The sequence below is a fragment of the Pongo pygmaeus genome, chromosome 7, assembly GCF_028885625.2.
Source record: "Pongo pygmaeus isolate AG05252 chromosome 7, NHGRI_mPonPyg2-v2.0_pri, whole genome shotgun sequence".
In the NCBI taxonomy this organism is placed as follows: domain Eukaryota; kingdom Metazoa; phylum Chordata; class Mammalia; order Primates; family Hominidae; genus Pongo; species Pongo pygmaeus.
Genome location: NC_072380.2, coordinates 98840446 through 98862650, shown reverse-complemented (window position 1 = coordinate 98862650; position 22205 = coordinate 98840446). Strand labels below are relative to the sequence as shown.

Here is a 22205-nt window from a genome sequence, read left to right as displayed (position 1 = left end):
AATTATATTTGGGTCCCCTTATGGCATAGTGTGAAAGTGACTCAAAGAAGGCCATGTATTCCTTCTTTGCCAGGCACAGTGCCAGTCATGAGGGTACAAAGGAGAATAAGAAACAATCACTGTCCTCAAGGGCCTTAGAAGAGACTTCAATACCAGGTGATTAAATGTATGGATTGTGTCCCAGGAAGAGAGTGTGTACAGGATTCTTTGGGGACAAAGTTTTCACAAGGACCAGTGCATCATTTGGATCTGGCAATTACTAGAGGTTATTTGGGAACCAAAAGCTGAACCTTTATCGGGCGAAATCCACCCCTGATATTTCATGTAGGTTCTTTTCTATTTTCCCTAAGTGTCAGCTGGTCTGAGAAATAAAGGGACAGAGTACAAGAGAGAGAAATTTTAAAACTGGGTGTCCAGGGGAGACATCACATGTCACCAGGTTCCGTGGTGTCCCACAAGCTGCAAAACCAGCAAGTTTTTATTAGTGATTTTCAAAAGGGGAGGGAGTGTATGAACAGGGTGTGGGCCACAGAGATCACGTGCTTCACAAGGTAATAGAATATCACAAGCCAAATGGAGGCAGGTCGAGATCACAGGACCACAGGACTGGGGCAAAATTAAAATTGCTAATGAAGTTTCGGGCACGCATTGTCATTGATAACATCTTATCAGGAGACAGGGTTTGAGAGCAGACAACTGGTCTGACCAAAATTCATTAGGCGGGAATTTCCTCCTCCTAATAAGCCTGGGAGTGCTAAGGGAGACTGGGGCTTATTTCATCCCTACAGCTGTGACCGTAAAAGACAGCCGCCCCCAAAGTGGCCATTTTAGAAGCCTACACTCAGGGACGCATTCTCTTTCTCAGGGATGTTCCTTCCTGAGAAAAAGAATTCAGCAATATTTCTCCCATTTGCTTTTTAAAGAAGAGAAGTATGGCTCTGTTCCACCTGGCTCACCGGTGGTCAGAGTTTAAGGTTCTCTCTCTTGTTCCCTGAACATTGCTGTTATCCTGTTCTTTTTTCAAGGTGCCCACGTTTCATATTGTTCAAACACACATGCTCTACAAGAATTTGTGCAGTTAACACAATCATCATAGGGTCCTGAGGCAACATACATCCTCCTCAGTTTACAAAGATGATAGGATTAAGAGATTAAAGTAAAGACAGGCATAGGAAATCACAAGGGTATTCATTGGGGGAAGTGATAAGTGTCCATGAAATCTTCACAATTTATGTTTAGAGATTGCAGTAAAGACAGGTGTAAGAAATTATAAAAGTATTAATTTAGGGAACTAATAAATGTCCATGAAATCTTCACAATCTACGTTCTTCTGCCATGGCTTCAGCTGGTCCCTCCATTTGGGGTCCCTGACTTCCTGCAACAAACCTTCAGTGATCCTCAAATGATGTGTGCACACAGGTCAGTCCTATAAACCCCTACTGAGGGGTATGTAAAGGATAATTGACATGATGCCTGTAATGGGTTGAATGGTGTCTCCCACAAAGATAAGTCCACATCCTAATCCTAGGAACTTGTGTATGTGACCCAACTTGAAAAAAAGGGTCAGGGTCTTTGCAGATGTAATTAAGTTAAGGATCTCAAGGTGAGATCATCCTGAATTATCTTGAAGGGCCCCAAGTCCAATGACAAAGAGGGTTCTTTTTCCTAAGGACACTTTTTATAAGTGTCTTTATAAAAGACATAAGAGGAGAAGGCCATGTGAAGACAGGGCAAAAACTGAAGTATTGCAGCCATAGCCAAGAAATGCCTGGCAGCACTAGAAGCTGGAAGAGGCAAGAAAAGATTTTTCACTGGAGTCTTTAGAGGAAACACAGCCCTGCTGATATTTTGATTTTGGACTTCTGGCCTCCAGAACTGTGAGATAATAACTTTTTGTGGTTGTAGGTCACTTGTTTTGTGATAATTTGTTATAGCAGCCCTAAGAAACTAATACAATAACAAATTATTTAAATTGTTCACTTTCGAAATTTTACTGGGGATAAACAAAAGCATGCTTGACACTCTACTTCACCCTACATGGCCACTCCACCTCCAACACCTGTCAATCCTACCACCGAAGAAAGTCTCAAATCATTTGTATCTTATGCTCTCTACTGCCACTACTTCAGTTCATCCATCTCTCACTGGACAACTGCAGTGGCTTACTTCAAGTCACTCAAATCCAATAACCATATCCTCCACTATCAGTCTCCACTCTGCAGCCAGAGGGATCTTTTGGAAACAGATCTGATCATATCACTGCCCTCCCAATTAAAACCATTTAATGTTTTCATGCCATTTTTAGGAATAAGAACAAAGTGATTTTCCTTACCTATGAGATCCTGTAGAGTCTAGCCCCTGCCTACCTCTCTACTTCAGGTTGCACCTGACTCGCCTTGCTCTCTTTATTTTATTTTATTTATTTGAGATGGAGTCTCACTCTGTCGCCCAGGCTGGAGTTCAGTGGCATCATCTCGGCTCACTGCAACCTCCACTTCCCAAGTTCAAGCGATTCTCCAACCTCAGTCTCCCAAGTAACTGGGATTACACATCTCGCCATCGTGCGTGGCTAATTTTTGTATTTTTGTAGAGACGGAGTTTCACCATGTTGGCCAAGCTAGTCTTGAACTCCTGACCTCAGGTGATCCACCTGCCTCGGCCTCCCAGAGTGCTGGATTACAGGTACGAGCCACTGCGCCTAACCATCCTTGCTCTCTTTAATCCAGACACCCATTGTCTTCCCATTCCTTGAATGCACCACACTCTATCCAGTCACAGGGAGTTTTTTGCACATTCTATTACCTCTGCCTGGATGCTTTCCCCACCCTTTTACCAAGATCTCAGCTTCTTTCAGGCCTTCCTGGATTCCCCACTTATAGGGCCCTCCAAGGTCTCCTTGCTGTACACTTTCATCCAATGATGTTCCTTTCTTTTGGAGCACTTACCTTTGTAACTATACATGCATTAGCGCATTTATTTCTTCAATGTTTTTCTTCCTTCCTAAATTGCAAGCACCAGAACTACCACCTATGGCTGTGCCAAATGTTCTCTGCACCAGAATGTCCAAAGAGGAACTGGGAGGGCAGGAACCCAGTTGTCACTCCACTTCTGAGCCATGAGCCTTGGCTGTTGTGCTCCATCTCATGCACAGTTACCTTTCACTCTGTGAAAGGAGGCATTCTTCTAGCCAAGCACAGGACTGCACATGCTCAGAAAAGCCACATTGTTTTTTATTATACTTTACATTCTGGGTTACATGTGCACAACATGCAGGTTTGTTACACAGGTATACATGGGCCATGTTGGTTTGCTGCACCCATCAACTCATTTACATTAGGTATTTCTCCCAATGCTATCCCTCCCCCAGACCCCCACTCCCTGACAGGCCCCAGTGTGTGATGTTCCCCTCCCTGTGTCCATGTGTTCTGGTTGTTCAACTCCCAATTATGAGTGAGAACATGCGGTGTTTGGTTTTATCTCCTTGTGATAGTTTGCTGAGAATGATGGTTTCCAGCTTCATCCATGTCCCTGCAAAGGACATGAACTCATCCTTTTTTATGGCTGCATAGTATTCCATGGTGCATATGTGCCACACTTTCTTTTTCCAGTCTATTATTGATGGACATTTAGGTTGATTCCAAGTCTTTGCTATTGTGAATAGAGCAGCAATAAACATACGTATGCATGAAAAGCCCCATTTTTATAGTTTGCATGAGGTCACTTTACACAGGCCCCCACACCATGTGTGGTTTATTCTATACTCTATCCCCAGCCCTTAGGGCAGTGGCTGGTCCACATAAGTGCCTAATAAATAGTTATTGAATAAATAAGTGAATGTAATTATCTTTCTTTGTGAATGTACAAATGCACATTCATTTTTGTCGTGAATATGCATATTCAGCCTTGTGCCCTTTTTGTCAGTTTTCATTATAACACTGCTGTATTTATCTTTGTAAAATTACTTTGTTTTATTTTATTTATTTGAGGTTTAATTCCCAAAAATCGGAATAAGTAGGCCAAAAGGTAGAAGCATTTTTATAACTCTTGTAATATATGGGCAGATTATTTTCCAGAAAAAAATTGAACCAATTTGCATTACAAATCACAATGTATAGCTATTTTTCTTCAGTATTATTGATATTACTTTATTATCCCCATTGCCGTTGTATTTTAATAGGTTATTTTAATTTGCAGTTCTCTAAATAGTGCCTGGAAATAATAGTTCCTCCATAAATATTTGCTAAATGAATTAATTTCCCATGGGCCTATTAATTTTCATAAATGTGATCATTTACCTTCTGCATTTCTTTCATTGTTCACCATCCTTTTTTCATCATAGATAACAAGTTATTGAGTAGAATTCAGGCATTGATATATTCTTGTATGTTTTAGATATCTGGTTGCCATTCAAAACATTTAAATGCTGTCTTTTCCCCTATTACATTAGTCAAATCACCTATCTGAGAATTTCTTTTTGATTTTTACTTTATATCAATGTGAAATGGCCAAATATTTTGACAAATCATCTTAAAACTCCTTTTAACCTTTAAACCATTATTGTCTATTTCTTTTGAATACTCAGTTTTTAAAATCGGGGTACCAGAGGAGACTTTTATGTCTTCGGACTATTTTAATTCCATATTCTTACTCTTCATCAGAATAACTCAGTTATTCCTTTTTTCCCCTTTCCTAAAAAGCAGAAATAGTAGATACAATAGGAGATTAAAAGTATGAGCAGAGATAAGACTTGATTAATACTGAAAGAGAAAACTTCATTTTCATTTTTTTCATATCTCAAACCTGTAAGCACTACCTGTGTTAAGAATACATATTTACATTTTCACTACATCCTTTTGAATATAGTCTCTTTGATTGTATAGCACTTTTTTGCTTAGCATGAAAAGCATACCTCATCTAAGTCCCACAATATCCCACTGAACAAATATACAATCAGTGTCAGCTTAAATATTCATTCAAATATCCTCAGGATTCCTCCTAAAGTAACTTTATCCAGTGCTAAATCAAGGCTTTTTGCCACCATTTGGAAGAGCAGAGAGGAAGTAAAGATTCTGAGAGTCATACCTTGACATGTCTTATCACACCAGCCTGTTTGGGTTCCTCCCTTATTTTTCCTAATATCCATGGGCAAATCTGTGTCATTAAAACAACAGCAACAACTTCATTGGCATCACTAGAGTTATGGTTAAAGAAAAGACCTCTTGACTTGAAGTCAGGTCTTGTCTTAGATTTTAATTTCAGTGATGAAATTCTTAAATATTTGTTCTTGAACAATTCACTTAACTGATTCTGGACCTCAGTTCAATGTCTGTAAGTATAGGTTAAGAACCTACCTCACCAGCCGGGTGCGGTGGCTCAGGCCTGTAATTCCAGCACTTTGGGAGGCTCAGGCGGCCGGATCATGAGGTCAGGAAACCGAGACCATCCTGGCCAACATGGTGAAACCCTGTCTCTACTAAAAAAAAACAAAAAAACAAAAAAACAAAAATTAGCTGGGCGTGGTGGCACGTGCCGGTAATCCCAGCTATTCAGGAGGCTGAGGCAGGAGAATCGCTTAAACCAGGGAGTCGGAGGTTGCAGTGAACCGAGACTGCGCCACCACACTCTAGCCTGGCGACAGAGCGAGACTCCATCTTAAAACAAACAAACAAAAAAGCTGTCTAAAGCCAGGGGCAAGCAGGAGGCTGGGCCAGCAAACTTCCCTCAGCAGGTGTCCCGGTCAGGGACACACTCGCCACCCTGCACTTTGCATCCCTCTCAGAGTGAAGGTGACAGTGGACCCAGACCCTTCCCTGGTCTACCGACCTGAAGTGGACCCAGAGGCTGCCAAAGACAAGGCTGGCTTCCAGAACTACGTATCGGGTCCTCTCCTGGACCATGTCCTTACCACCTACAAGCTCATGCACATGCACCACACAGTGGATTTCGTCAGGAGCAAGCACGCCTGGTTTGGGGACTTTTCCTACAAGAAAATGAAGGTCATGGAGGCCGTGGACATTCTGCATGGGCTGGTGGACGAATCAGACTCAGGTGTACACTTCTCCCGTTCCTTCCAAGCCTTCTAGATGGCGGAGGGCATCCGAAAGCTCACCCAGGCAAGGACTGGTTCCAGCTTGTTGGGCTTCTATGACCTAGGGAAGGTCCTGGCCCTGTTGGGAGAGCCCCAGTGGGTGATCGTTGGAGACACATTCCCCGTTGGATGCTGTCCCCAGACCTCCGTGGTTTTCTAACTCCACTTTTCAGGACAATCCCGACCTCCAGGATCCTGGATACAGCACAAAACTGGGCATGTATTAGCCCCACTGTGGGCTCGGCAGGGTCCTCATGTCCTAGGGCCATAATGAGTACTTGTACCAGGTGATGATGTTCAACAAGTTCTCGCTCCCACTGGAGGCTTCCTACAAGATCCGATTCCACTCCTTCTGCCCCTGGCACACAGGCGGTGACTACCAGCAGTTGTGCAGCAAGCAGGACCTGGCCATGCTGCCGTGGGTCCAGGAGTTCAGTTTGACCAACTTCCCTGACCTGCCAGATGTGGACAAGCTGCGGCCCTACTACCAGGGTCTCATTGATAAGTACTGCCCTGGCATCCTGAGCTGGTGATGCTCCTGCCACCCCCACCACTGCTGGACGACAGGCCTGGCCCTCAGCGTGCCTAGTGAGGTCTGGCCGTGGGCAGACAGCCACCATCAGGGTCCACCTCAGTGGGGAACCCCACTCGCCCCTTATAGCCACCACCTCTCATGGCCATTTGTACCTAGTGGCAATAAAGACCTCGAAGGAGAAAGAAAACAAAACAAAACAAAAGAAAAAACCTAGCTCACCAAAGTGATATGGTCATTACATAGGAAAATACAGAGATTTACTTTTTAAAAAAAACTTTAAAACTATAAATTTTGTACAAATATTTGACATAGTTACCTGGTTTTCACTCCAAAGAAACATTTAGTTAGGCTAGTGTATTAGTATAGGCTTCTTTGATACTGTATTTCCCAGCCAAAGTACCGTAGTTAAGTATTCTTCTGGGCACTCGAAGGAAGATAAATAAACAGAGCATGGAATAAAGAGTCCGCATTATCCTTTTTCTCCTCTTTCCTTCCTTAGAAGTTGTACCCAGATTCTTCATCGCTCATCCACTTCTCTAAGGCCAATTCAATGCTGAAATCAAGACCTGCTAAGAGGAAAAGGGGCTAAGCATTTTATATCTGTAATATCTAAACTCTAATTTTGTTAAAAATCTGTGTGTGCAGACATTCCTCAAAATGTTTTACAGAAAAAAATCTAGGCTAACATGTGTTTGCCATTCAGTAGTTTTATGAATATCAAAGTATCTGCAAAGATCAAAAATCCCAGGCAGAGGTGGCCTTAGAACATCCTCTAATATTTGCTTAGCCATAAAAGTTTTGCTAGAATTTATTTTTAGTCAAGTTTTAAAGTTGCAAGGAATAAGGTGTTTCCTAATAATGTTGACAAAGATGAAAGGATATCTCAGAAAAAGTCTACACAGGTTATCTAACCTCATGTTTCCCAAATAAAACCCAGTTGGAAATTTGCTTAATGAGAACAAATATTTGGAGTTTTAATCCCTTACTCAGCATTGAATGTGATGTTCTTTCCATTGACAGCATGTAGAGATAGTTATATATATATATATATATATATATATATATATATATATATATATACAGGAGGAAATAATTCTACATGAGAAAATGTATTTAGACCAGAACCTTCTTTATTTTAGGAAACATTTTCATTTCTTACAATTATTAAAGCATTAATCATCTAAATTGCATCTGCTTAAGAAGGCTGCCTGATTGGTTTGCATCCATGTGCCACAACTTATGAGCTATGTATCTCCAGACAAGTTACTCAACTGAGATTTCATTTCTTCATCAGTCAAAATGGAGAAACACTAATACATGACCACCTCATAAGATTGAAAATTATTATGTTTATTAATACATAAAAAAGAACTTGGGAAAATATCTCACTCATAGTAAGCACTCAATAATATTATCTATTAATGTTACTATTACAATATTCTTAGTAGTAATAATATTTGCTAATTGGCTATCTGCATACACACTTACCCCATGCCTAGATTACAAACAGCTTGAGGGCAGGTGTTAATCATCTTTATAGCCCCAGAAGTTGGCAGAGTATCCAGCCCATTGTAGAGTATGCTATTTCTATGTACTCCTAATTTATCTTTTTCCTTTTCTTTTCAATTTATGCAATGAATGCTTTATCTTCCCTTGCATGATTGACCTTCAAAGCACAATCATCTGTACAATCTTGGATGCATCCAAAAATGTACTTATCAAAGCCTCACTGAGAAAGACAATGTTTAAAACAGATTATTTGTTTCTCTGAATATTCTAAATGTATACCATTGATCATGTCTGAGCAACAAAGAGAGAGCTGGGTATCTGGAATGCATTGTAATGACCTATCTCCTTCCATCCATAAACTTACTCTTACTGAACTTTACTTGAAAGTGATTCATAGCCTTTACCGGGGGCTCTATTACAAATGCTCCTAGCAAGCTTATTGTTGTGTCTATTGCAAGAATATGAAGTTTTCTACCACTTTGCAGAATGGCCCCTTTACTAAGCCCTTCAGGAGATATTTCTGCCTGTCTTTAAGCCAACACTGGATCCATTTTTATGGTACAGAAGGCTTACACCTAAATTTGAAGCCCCACTGTGCCAAAGTGTTCATTTTTTTATGAATTCCATTTTATGTCCCCATTCTTGTTTTTGTTTTGCTCCTGCATTCAATTTAGGCTCTTTTGTATTCTACTTTTCCTTGTGAGTTCTTTCTGGATACAGTAGCTCTACTAAAAAGAGCTGTGCAGATTGTACACTGCACAACTCCAGAGGGCTCCAATCACATTACAGTTTGTATGTAACACGCAATGTGTAATCCTACGTGTGGCAGCCCTGGACAAAGCTTGGAATGGATGACTGACCAGGGACTATCTTAATATTCTAGCTGTGTCTGAAAAAATATATAAATATAAATATATATATATACACATACACACAAATGTATATGTATATAAATGTTATATATTCTATTTACATATGTATGTGAAAATGTATGTGTGTATGTGTGTGTATACTTGTTCCTCACATTTACTGAGTTTTGCACATACAAGTTATCTTACATAGTCCCTGAATACACCATTTCTCCATGGCATTCTCACACCTGCTTTTGTTCATTCACCCAACTTTGGCACACTAGTACTCAACTTTGGCACGCTAGTACTATTGCTTCTTAAAGATAATCAGATACCTAGAGTAGGTACTAAATATGGACTTGTTTCCTACAGGAGAGATTAGTAATCTGTTCAGAAACACAATAGATGGTAGGATTATCTGGTTCCAAAGTATGCATTCTTTTCACAAAACCATACCGTGCTTTAATAATTCTCCTTTTTCCCCACTTCACTGTACTGAATACATGGTAGGCACTTAATAAATACTTACATGATTAGAGTGAAAATCAAAAAAGTCTTTATGTTATTGTCTAAGGTGATAGCAAATAGAGGTGGCTCTAGGATTAGAACCATTTCTATGTTTCCTGGTCCATTGCTCTGCTCACTCTATTTTTACCTAGAGAAACAAGAGCAACCTCAACTCTTTGTCCTCCAGCATGGGCTCTTTTCGAAACTCTATGTGGGGCTGGGAATATTTAGGCTATTTAATGAGTGAAACTTTCCATGGGTGGAATGCTGGAGAAGCATTTTGTGGACAAGATGAAAAAAAAAAACATGCTATTTTAAACGTTGCTGAAAGAGTTTGGGCAAAATCCTTCTGGCAGACAGACTATTTCTTCCGTTTAAAAACTCATCAAGCACTCCAAACGTGTAACCTGTAGGCAAGTTTAATTAAAACTTGAGAAATCTCAAAATAACCTGACATTTAAATATGTTATTTCCGTTCTGTTCTCATAGTCTAACATACATATACAGATATTCTCAGGTTCAAATTAACCTCCCCAATCCCATCCAGCCTTGCATAACTACTGGATTACCCTGTGTCCATGACAACAGGAATGTGAATGAAATAGACTCATCCAATCATTGTCCTTCAAATATTAACATCAGTTTCACAGAAAGGGAAGAAGGTAGATGGTAGAAAGCTGAGTAGATGAATGAGTGAAGATATGGTTGTGACAACAGAGGACAGACAGAATGATATGTAGATACATAGATAGATGGGGTAAAATTTATTTCCCTTGTACTCTCTGACAAAGGCGGAGCTTGTCTTAAGAGTACCTTAGGAAAAGACTAAAGTTAGTGGTCTTCCACAAAGGAAAAAATTTGAAATGTGAAATCATTGAGAACATATTTAAAGATTCCAAATATATACTTTCTGCTTTAGAGGAGGAATTCCCTTTTTTTTTTTTTTTTTTTTGAGACAAGGTCTCACTCTGTCACCCGGTCTGGAGTGTATTGGTGTGACCATGGCACTTGCTGCAGCCTCGACCTCCCAGGCTCAAGTGATCCTTCTACCTCAGCCTCCCAAGTAGCTGGGACTACAGGCGTGTGCCACGACGCCCAGCTAATTTTTGTATTTTTTGTAGAGGTGGGATTTTGCCATGTTGCCCAGTCTGGTCTCGAATTCCTGGGCTCCAGCAATCTGCCTGCCTCCACCTCCCAAAGTGCTGAGATTACATGCGTGAGTCACCTTGCCAGGTCTAAGTCAATTCTTAAGTGGCCTGGAGAGTCCTGGACCCTGTCATTAATGCTAGGTGCAGGTAAGTGGCCAAGTTTGAAGCCATGAGTGGCCTTATACCAGTTTCCTCCCACTTTTTTCCTTCCTTCTCTAGCTTTGGGCATTTTATATGATTCCATTTTCTTTTTCTCTCTTAGCATAATAATTATACTTATTTTTTAAAGTTTAATGGTCACTCTAAAGTTTTCAATATGCATTTTGAACTAATCTGAACCTACCGTCGTATAACACTATGCCACTTCACATGTGGTGCCTTACAACAGAATGTTTCCAATTCTTCCCTCTCAGCCCTTATGACATTGCTGTCATTCATTTCACTTATCCATAGTTATAATTACCAAACACATTACCACTTTATTAAACAGTTGTCTTTTACAGCAATTAAGAATGAGAAAAAATTGTCGAGCATGGTGGCTCATGCCTGTAATCCCAGCACTTTGGGAGGCCAAGGCGGGCAGATCACCTGAGGTCAAGAATTCGAGACCAGCCTGTCCAACATGGTGAAACCCCGTCTCTACTAAAAATACAAAAATTAGCCAGGTGTGGTGGTGGACACCTGTAATCCCAGCTACTCAAGAGACTGAGGCAGGAGAATCACTTGAACCCAGGAAGCAGAGGTTGCAGTAAGCTGAGATTGTACCATTGCGCTCCAGCCTGGGTGACAACAGCAAAACTGTCTCAAAAAAAAAAAATGACAAAATATTTTACTTTCATTTATGCCTTTTTAAATGTCCTTCCTTTCTTTGTGTAGACCTGAGTTTCTGATCTATATCATTTTCCTTCTCCCTGAAGAACTCTAAACGTTTTTTGCAAGTGGCCTTTTGCAAGGCCACTGGCAATTGATTCCCTCTGTTTTTGTTTTTCTGACAATGACTTTGTTTCTTCTTTACTTTTGAAGGGTCATTTCCCTAAATATAGAATTCTAGTTGGTAGTTTTTTTCTTGCAACACTTTAAATACTGGACTCCACTGTTTCTTGTGTGGCTTCTAATTTAAAAATCTGCTAGAACTCTTATCCTTGTTTCTCTCTATCTTAGGTATTTCCCCTCTCTGGATTCTTTCAAGGTTTTTGCAGTTGGTTTTCTGCAGTTGGAATATGATATGCCCAGAAGTTGGGGGTTTTTCGTTTGTTTTGTTTCTTTTGGTATTTATCTTGCTTAATATTCTCCTATCTTCCTGGATCTATGGTTTTGTATCTGATGTTAATTTTGAAAAGTTCTAGGCCATTTTTTTTTTTTTTTTGAGATAGGGTCTTCCTCTGTTGCCCAGGCTGGAGTGCAGTGGTGCAATCTTGGCTCACTGCAACCTCCACCCCCTGAGCTCAAGCGATTCTCCCTCCTCAGCCTCACAAGTAGCTGGTACCACAGGGTATGCCACTATGCCCGGCTACATTTTTATATTTTTAGTGGAGATGGGGTTTGACTGTGTTGCCCAGGGTGGTCTTCAACTCTGAGCTCAAGTGATCCACCCATCTCAGCCTCCCAAAGTGCTGGGATTACATATTAATCATAGTTTTAAAAGATTTCCTGTCTAATAACTCCAATATCTGTATCATATTTCAGTCTATTTCTGCTGCTTATTTCTTTGGACTGTTTTTTCTTCCCTTTTAGAATTCCTTATAATTTTTTTGCTTTTTGTGGTTCAAAGCTAAAAATTATGTAACAAATAATATGGACTGAGGTAAATAGGCCTCTAGTGTGACATTTTATACTTATTTGGCTAGGAATTGGGCTGTGTTTAACGTTTGGTATAGCTGTTGGTGCCAGAGGCTTCAAATTCCTTCTAGTTCCCTGTCTTTGTCTCCACTGTTGACTGGGCTTAGAGAGGCTTCTCAGAGAGGGTTTGCATCTTGCTGCTGTTTCAGCTGTAATTCGTTATATAGGAGACTTGGTGTGGGGGTAAGGTATGGAGAAGGGGAAACAATTTATAATTCTGTGATAAAGTTTCAGTTTTTTGTATGTCCCAATGTGGTGACATTCACAGGAGTTTTTTAGCTTTCCATCTCCCTTAGATAAGACAGGAAGGTTTAAAGGGGCTGTACTGGGAAAAATGTTCTTCCCTCAGGTAGCACAAAGCTCTGGTAAAGTATTTTTCTCTAAATAGTAGGCCTGCGGTATGGAGAACAAATATGCTCTGGGCATATTTCACAATGATTAATCTTCCCCTATGCCTGCCAGAGCCAAGAGGGGATCTTCCTTGGCTCTTCACCCTAAGAACCTGATGAGGTTCCTGGTGGTAAATCCCACAAAAGTGTGAGTGACTTTATAACCATGGCCCCCAAGAGTTTCTCACTCTCATGCTAGTCCACATTCAGCCTCCAACAATTTATTAAAATGAGCATTTAAGCATTCTTACCAGTTATGACTCAAGGGGTTTCTGCTGCAGTAAGCAGATATGGCTGTAGTTTTATGGATTCACCTCTCTCTCCAGATTTGGGGGTGGTAGTTTGCCTTGTGACTTCAGTTCTCTGATGGGCCTAAGAAAAGTCGTTAATTTTTCAATTGTGCAGGTTTTTCTTGTTGTAAGGACAGGAGTAATGACTTCCAAGCTCTTAACCTGTCAGAGCTAAAAACCTGCATTAGTTTTTTTAACAATTAACAGCCAACTGGAATGCCCTCTTTTCTGCAACAACAGTAGGAGTTGTTCATACTGTATAACATAAATCTTCAGGCACAGGGCCCATGCAGCTCCTCATATCTCATTGCTTCCAAAGGTCAGAGTGTTTTCTCTGTCTTCTCCACCTGTAGAGACTGTTTTTGTTAATGTGATCCTTCTTTCTCGGTTTCTAACAGATTAACTCCAAGGGGTTCAACCTATTGTGTTATCCTCTCAATGCAGATCCTATGGTGTCTTTTTTAAACATTTGAAATGTGGTTTTTCTTGTTCGGTTTTTACAAACCAACTCTTCCTTCTCAGATCATCGGTAACGATAGACTTTTTATTCATTTATCTTATTCATTTCTGTGTTTATTCCCCCACTCTTTGTTGCTTAGTTCTCAAATGCAAAATGCTCTTTTATATCCCTACAAGACATAAAGCCCACAATTCCCTGGCATTCCAGGTGGGGAGATGTATGTGAATGACTATATTATAGAGCAGCTTATGACACTGAGAAACAAGATGATTTTGGAGTATAGTAGGAGATGAGATTGGATTCACCTGAGGTGACCAGGGCATCACGAAGTGCTGGCTTTCACATTTGATGTTGAGAGTTGTATCAGCCAGAGCCCAGGTGGGAAACAGACACACTCAAGTGAGGCAATTGAGTAAACTTTAATAAAGAGATTACTGACAGAAGTGAGGAAAAGTCTAAGAGTACCCAACTGACATGGTTTGGCTCTGTGTCCCCACGCAAATCGCTTCTCAAATTGTAATCCCCATGTGTTGAGGGAAGGACCTGATGGGAGGTGACTGGATCATGAGGGCAATTCCCCCCGTGCTATTCTCGTGATAATGAATGAGTTCCCAGGAGAGCTGATGGTTTTAACGTGTGGCACTTCCTTGCTCTCTCTCTTTCCTGCTGCCATATAAGATGTGTCTTCCTTCCCAATTGCCTTCCACCATGACCGTATGTTTCCTGAGGCCTCCCCAGTGGTGCAGAATTGAGTTAATTAAGCATCCTTTGTTTATAAATTACCCAGTCTCAGGTAATATCTTTATAGCAAGGTGAAAACGGACTACTACACCAACAAAAGGTGGCAATGCATCTCAAATTTAGCAACAGCAAAGGAACTGTTACTACAGTGAGGCCTGAACGGGAAAAGAAGAGGGTATGGTTACCAGAACTCATCAAGAGTGATGGGAATTGCACTTCTAGAAGACATCCATGTGTCAGGAGCTGTAGATTTTGGTAGAGAACTGCAGCCACTGCTAACCTAAGGCTTGACAGGAAAATAACAGGGGAGATAAATGCTCTGATCCCACTCTCTTCCTGCTTTCTGATTTCCTATTAGTCTTTTCCAATGGCTGAGCCCAAGTGAAGTCAGAGGGCAAGCCTACAGAGGTCAGCTTCCTGGGAAACAAAGGAGCATGGGGAGAGGTGAAAAGTGGATCTGAAGGAGCAAATGAGGGATACCCAGTCCAAAAGGATTCTGCATTTCTGGAATCTGGGATGAAAGAGCTGACAGGATACTGACAGCCACAAGTCCTTGATTTGTGGGACTTAGAGGTGAGAGTTAGAGAAAAAATATATTGAAAACTGAGCCGTTTCTATTCCCACATCTTGACACTTTCTGCACAGTCACCTGGACCCTCACCTCTAGGGAATGATTTCTGAAGCAGTATAAATACTTATAATAGTTGCTATTTTTTAAAAGAGATTTCAGTGGAGGAAAAGTGAAACTGGTGGCAAAGACTCACTTTTCTCTCTTACAGCCTTCTAGCAGCAGGAGGCGGAAACCGTCGAACTGCCAATGTGGTGGCCCATGGGTTTGCCAATCTTTTAACTCTGGACAAAAAGACCCTCCAAGAAATTCTAGTGCATTACCCAGATTCTGAAAGGATCCTCATGAAGAAAGCCAGGTACAACTTTAAAACCCCATTAGAGATGGATGGAGTTGGTTTTACTTTGTAAACTCTGAGATAGGGAGAATCGTATTACGATTGTGATAAACTTGATCACAGTGAGATATGCTTAATAAACAACTATTAATGTAGGTACCCATTGAAACTACACAGGTTAGGATAAATTGCAGTTTTTCTGGTAGATTTTGCCAGAACTCTCACAGAGTTACCTAAAACAGCTTTTCTCTCCTACCCACAGAGTGCTTTTAAAGCAGAAGGCTAAGACTGCAGAAGCAACCCCTCCAAGAAAAGATCTTGCCTTCCTCTTCCCACTGAAAGAAGAGACACCCAAACTGTTTAAAACTCTCCTAGGAGGCACAGGAAAAGCAAGTCTTGCAAGATTACTCAAATTGAAGCGAGAACAAGCAGCTCAGGTAATAAGGTGAAGGGAATGGAGGGATGTCATGGAGAAGGCCCCAGACTAAGTATATACACACAAACGCCTACTCTAATTCCATTTCAGACACTGGGATGATTTGGGCTAATCTAATACTAACACTTCCTGCTTTATATATAGCACATTATTATTTAAACTGCTGAATTCCCACATATCATCACATTTAACCCTCACAGGATGTTTATAGATGGCTTTAATATACATGTATTTATAAATAGAGTATACCCTCATTATTCATAGATTATTTGCAGATTCTATATTGGTGAATCTACTTACTATAATTTATTAGTGACTTAAAATCAATACTCATGGTGCTTTTGTGGTCATTTGTGGACAAGAGCACGTGCAGGGTGGCAAAAAATTTAAGTTGCTTGATGCATACATTTTCAGCTGAGGTTGAAAAAAGAGGCACTCTCCTTTCTTGTTTCAGCTCTGATACTACAAACGAATGACCCTTGGCCAGGTGGGATGGCTCACACCTGTAATCCCAACACTTTGGGAGGCCAAGGCGGGCGGATCACGAGGTCAGGAGATCGAGACCATTCTGACTAACACGGTGAAACGCTGTCTCTACTGAAAACACAAAAAATTAGCCAGGCATGGTGGCACACACCTGTAGTCCCAGCTACTTGGGAGGCTGAGGCAAGAGAATCGCTTGAATCTGGGAGGCAAAGGTTGTAGTGAGCCGAGATCACACCACTGCACTCCAGCCTGGGTGACAGACAGAGCGATACTGTGTCTCAAAAAACAAACAAACAAAGAAACAAAAACAACAACAACAAAAAAGAGTGACCCTTTTAATGCCATGCTTTCCACATTTTTGTGCTTTTTGCATGTGTGTGATTTTGCTGTTTAAAATAGCCCCCAAGCATAGTCCTGAAATACTGTCTAGTGCTCCTAAGTGCCAAAATGCTGTGATGTGCCTTCCAGAGAAAATATGTGTGTTAGATAAACTTCATTCAAGCATTACAGTGCTGTTTCCATGAGTTCAATATAATGAATGAATAATACCTCAAATTAATCAATTGATCAAATTAAATAGGGTATCTCTAAATAAAAACACACATGAAACAAAGTTATATATTGACCAATTGACAAAAATATTGTGGTTTGAACCATAATATCTCATAGGAACCTAATGCTGTATTTCCTCCAAGAACAATGGTTCAGTACTTGCTAATTTGCTGTTTGTGGAAAATTTATAGAACAAAACTACATGAATAATAAGAGTCAACTGTATATATACAGACATACATATGGATATATAAATAAATAACCCATTTTATCAACATTTTCACAAATATTCAATTACTATAGATCACAAATGTTTAAAGCCCGAAATAACTTTGTAAATTTCATCCAAGCTTTTCATGTTATAGATGAAGAAACTGAAAACCAGATCAAGGAATTTGGATAAGATCATAATTAGTTACAGAGCAGAAAGCTATTACTCAGGTGTTCAGACTTACAGGCCTACACCAAGCTGCCTTTCAATTCCTAAAAATGTAAAGAAACTCAAATGTTATTGTTTTTCTCTCTCTCTCTTTCTTTTTTTGGTTTCATATTTCTTTGATTCTCATAATTAGTCTATGAGGGCAGATATTGAGAAACAGACAGAGCAGGGATTCAGGTTTTCTGAACCTAGTCATTATGTTATCTCTAAAACTGTAGAAATGGGTAGCTGTGGACCTTTCAGAAAATGAGTAAAGCACATATTATAAAGTCAGTCACATACAAAAGATGAAAACTTGCCTTTTCCTTTTCCACACATACAACACTGTGGTGAAAATTAGGGATCCAGTATAAACCAAATGCTTCATTTGCTTCAGCATAGAAATAGTAATTTGCATTAAAAAAGTATGGGAGTAAAGAAATATATAAGTAAATGTGTTAAGAATCACAACTTTATCTGTGCACATTCATATCTCAGGCAAGCCTTTCTCAAATTGATCCCAAGCATTACCAGTAAAGAGCATGGTGTACCTTTTGCTTGAAATTTCTATAGCTAGTGCTAAACACAATAGGTACAAACATGACAGGTCAAGCACCTGTGGGACAAATGGAAAAGATCGTACTAGGAAAGGGATAAGTTTCTCCCTGAGGTTCTCCCATGAGCTTAGGCAAGAGGAAAACCCTACTTTTTATAGTACTTTTATATAGTATTGGTTAATACGTTTTTATTAAAAATAAATATGTAAAATTTTATCTCTACAGAATAAGTAAATATTTAAAAAGCAAAAACAGAGTCCTGAGCACTGAGTCTAATAATTCAGAGAGTATAAGGACCAATAGCAAGAGAATTCCTTGGCAGAGACAAAAAAATGCAATTCAGACTAACATCATGAGTCAAAGGCAACAAGTCCATTCTCTAGCACACCAGAAACTTCATCAAATGATAGTCAGAAGCAAAGCAGACATGATTCCTGGATTCACTTAATTCAGACAGTCTGTCTTGGTGGTGATCTTAGCCATTGCATGCTAATCAAAATCTAATCCAATGTTTTTAATTATGATTTCAACACCAGTTCTTTGTAATTGCTCCTTCCAGAAAAAAGAAAATTCTGAAGGAGAGGAAGAAGGAAAAGAAAATGAAGATAAACAAAAAGAAAATGAAGATAAAAGAAAAGAAAATGAAGATAAAGATAGAGGAAGAGAGCCAGAAGAGAAGCCACTGGACAGACCTGAATGTATGGCAAGTCCTATTGCAGTAGAGGAAGAGCACCAGTCAGTTAGAAGGACAGTTTTACCCAGAGGGACTTCCCGTCAATCACTCATCATCAGCATGGCTCCTTCTGCTGAGGGCGGAGAAGAGGTTCTTACTATTGAAGTCAAAGAAAAGGCTAAGCAATAAATGTTTGATTATCTTTAGATGTGATATAGCTAGTTCCCAAAGTGATCGTACCCAGGATTGTAACTTAAATTAATGAGGGGAAATGACCTGCTGGGACCCTTGAGAAACGAAAGGCAAATCCCTAGCTTAGTTTCTAGGACTTATCTAGAGTGTGATTTCATGCAGTGGTAATAAGAAGATTATTAAAAGCCATCCCTATTCTCCGTTTTCATTAACTTTATGCAATTGCTGTATCTTCTAATTGTATGTAGTAAGTTTCCTTTTCCTTTGGTTCTTTCCTGATGATGTTTCTTCCTTCCAGTTTTATTAGCTTGCTCTTGGCTGTGATGTGATTCACTAACCTTTTCTCTTCATTTTTATTGTGTTTAATTTCTTCTTTGGCACTCTTAAGCCTGGCTAATTGTTCTAGGCTTATGAATTTCACCTCTTACATGTAAGGGGTATAAGATTTTAATGTAATAGGTCAAAAATCAGATTATTTTCATTCAAATGAGGATGATGAGTCACTGTAATATCAAAAAATCCCCAGCAGCTGGGACTGAAGGGAAGAAGAAGAGATCATGAAGCCTTCTGAATGAGAAGTCTGATTTTTGGAACAGTCCCCTGAAGACCAATGTTGGTCGGCAGAACTAGCAAACTGGCAAAATCACATTGCAGGAACATATTGGAAAAATTGTACCCTTTGCTAAAGAAATAAATTTCAGTATTTTCTCTTCTAACCAACTTAAAAGACACCAATTTACCTAACTCATCTGGCTCAAGGGACTTGGACTGGGGGATACAGGCTAAAGTGACACTTATCAGAATCTTCCTCAAGCACTTGCTGGAAAAGATATCAGTTTGGAACTTCTTGTTGTTTAAAATGAAGCTTTAGTAAAACAAAGTGATGAGGTTAGGAAGGCAGACTCTACACATGTCAGATTGACATATCCCCACAATTTCCGGAACCTACATGTATAGCTGTTTACAAAATCTCCAAGTTAATTAAGGGCACTTTAGGAAGTTGTCCTCATGAATTATCTAGCATTAGCATAATTACCAAAGTTGCATGCTGTGAGGAGGCTACAAAGGCCAGGCTGATGTCGGAAGTAATAATACATATAGAATTCCATTCTAATAAATGCCATTAGTGTATAACATCAAGTTCTGTGTAATGAGGCTATTTCCAAGTCTCCAAAGATGGTCATTGTAACAGCACTTTGCTGAGAGGGTTTTAACAAATCATATTAGCCAAAAAGCCTACAACATAGATGCATTTAGCAAACCATGTACAAATCAATCACTATAACAAACTGTATCATTTGATAGAGTCACCGTTTTTGCATGTAGTGTTTGAGTATCACAAAATATAACAAGTTTTACTAAAGGATGGTTGGTTTTTTCAGGATTTAAGGGAATATGGACAAATTGTTAAATCGCATTTATTTGATAAATGGGAGTTTGTATGCAGAAAGAGTGATTGTGTATAAAAAGGGTGATTTAAAAACCCAGAAAGAAAAAGTAGAATAGGGCTGAAGAGTCAGATAATAGGAAAAGAAAAGGACAAAAGTCCTCAACTTGTGAGCAATATGCTTTCCCTTTACACCCTGTAATTTATTCAAATGATATTAAAATACAAGACCATTGCAATTTATGCTCTTCCCCTGGCAGTTATTTTCCCCCCCCAAGCTATCCTGTTACAGATAATATCAATTTATTTCCAATCCATCAGACTAAAATCTAAGAAAATTCAAGAATTCTTTTATTGTTGATATAGTGCCACCAAATTCTTTTTCTTTTTAAAACTTTCTAATTATCCTTTCTTTTTCAATCCCATTGCTAACACCCAGTGCATATTTTCTGTTCAATGCAAATAAACATTCACTTTTTACCTATAGTCTGCTCTCATCACTGGTCTACCCTCTTAGTCCCTTTGCTATTGGAAAATAAAATCTTTCTAAAACCCTACTTTTGACCATGTTACTTCCCTGCTCAGTGGCTGTATTAGAGTTTTCCAGAGGGAAAAAAAAACCCAAAAACAATAGAGGATATATATCTATCTCAGGCCATTGGATTCAGACTGGAACTTTGACCACTGGTTCTTCTGGTTCTGAGGCCTTCAGACTCAGACTAAAATTTACAACGGGCTTTCCAGGGACTCCAGTTTGTAGATGGTAGATCATGAGACTTCTCTTCCTTCATAATTTCATGAGCCAATTCCTTATAATTAATATATTTAAATATATATTATATATTACAAATATATGTAGAGATTTATTATATATTTTAATATATATCATATAGAGATATTTATCATGTTTTTTATTTATATATTATATATATATATGATTTATTATTAGGAATTGGCTCACACAATTGTGAAAGCTGAGATGTTCCATGATCTGCAGTCTATAAGCTGGAGACCCAAGAGAGCTGGTGGTGTAGCTCTGGTCTGAATCCAAAGGACTGAGAATTAGGAGAGCTAATGGTAAAGGTTGCAGCCTGAGACAGGAGAAGACTAATGTCCCAGCATGAGCAACCGGGCCAAGAGAGCAAATTCTCCCTTCCTCCATATTTTTGTTCTATTCAGGCCCTCAACAAACTGGATTATGCCCACCTACATTGGGGAGGGCAACCTGCTTTACTCTGTCCACCAATTCAAATGCTGATCTCATCCACAAACATACCCAGAAATAATGTTTTACCAGCTATCTGGGCATCCTGTGGCCCTGTCAAGTTGACACATAAAACCCATCAACACAGGAACCTACTAGTCCTCCTACCAGTTAAATCCTATTTATATAAATTTAATTTCCACTACCCTAACCATATCCTCCACTTAAGTGGGTCTCCTTGCTTTTTCTGGAACAAATACCTGCCCTTCTTCCTCTGGCCTTTGTCCCTGCTGCCTGCCATACTCTGGAAGGTTGTCTCTCCTCCATCACTTACCTCTGTCCTATACTTCCCACTCTGCTCACATTTTCTCTCTCCCAACTGCCTCTAAAAACATCAACCTATGATGGTTCTATCTCAAGGGATTATCTTTTGTACTTTCAGGAAGTGCCACATAGTACAGCATGTCCTCTAATTTCCTCTTAATTGTAAATTATTTCTGCTTAATTATAAATTATAAGAAGGCAAATACTAGCTCTTGTGCTTTCTTTGCATAATGACAAAAAGCCCAGTTTTTTAAAGGGAGAGAATATGAGTAAGTAATCCATGGAAGAAAAACAAATAAGCAATTGACAGAGAAAAGGTGCTTGACTTCACTTGTACTCAAGAAATACAAATCAGAACAAAAATGGAATACCACCTTATACCCATCTAACTGGAAAAATACTTGAAAGCAGATAATAGTACCAAGTGCTGGCAAGTATGTACACTGGCTCTACTATTTTAGCAATCTTAGCAAAATTTTGGCAGCACACCTTAGAACTCAGCAGTACCATTTCAGAGTATATATGCCAGAAAATTCTTAAGCAGGTCCACAAGAGGAAATCCATAAGGATATATAGCATTGTTTATAGTACAAAGGAATTGGAGGCAACTCTAATATCTACCTCTAGGAGAATGGGAAAAAAAAATATGGTGTGTGTGAGTATGGTTGTGTTTGTAAGATGAAGTTCTATCCAGCAGTTAGAAGTAATGAATTA

At 39.5% G+C, this 22205-nt stretch overlaps 1 protein-coding gene and 1 pseudogene across 1 annotated transcript in view; both read left to right on the top strand.

The window, feature by feature from the left end:
• Positions 1-20202, top strand: part of CNGB3 (cyclic nucleotide gated channel subunit beta 3) — a 165210-nt gene extending 145008 nt beyond the window's left edge. Inside the window, exons 16-18 of the mRNA XM_054498565.2 lie at positions 15137-15283; positions 15525-15699; positions 18271-20202. Of these exons, the coding sequence (XP_054354540.1) occupies positions 15137-15283; positions 15525-15699; positions 18271-18573 (625 nt within the window). The 3' untranslated portion in view covers positions 18574-20202. The remainder of the gene's footprint in view (positions 1-15136; positions 15284-15524; positions 15700-18270) is intronic.
• Positions 2038-6621, top strand: LOC129042874 (inositol oxygenase-like; annotated as a pseudogene).
• Positions 20203-22205: the final 2003 nt, after the last annotated feature.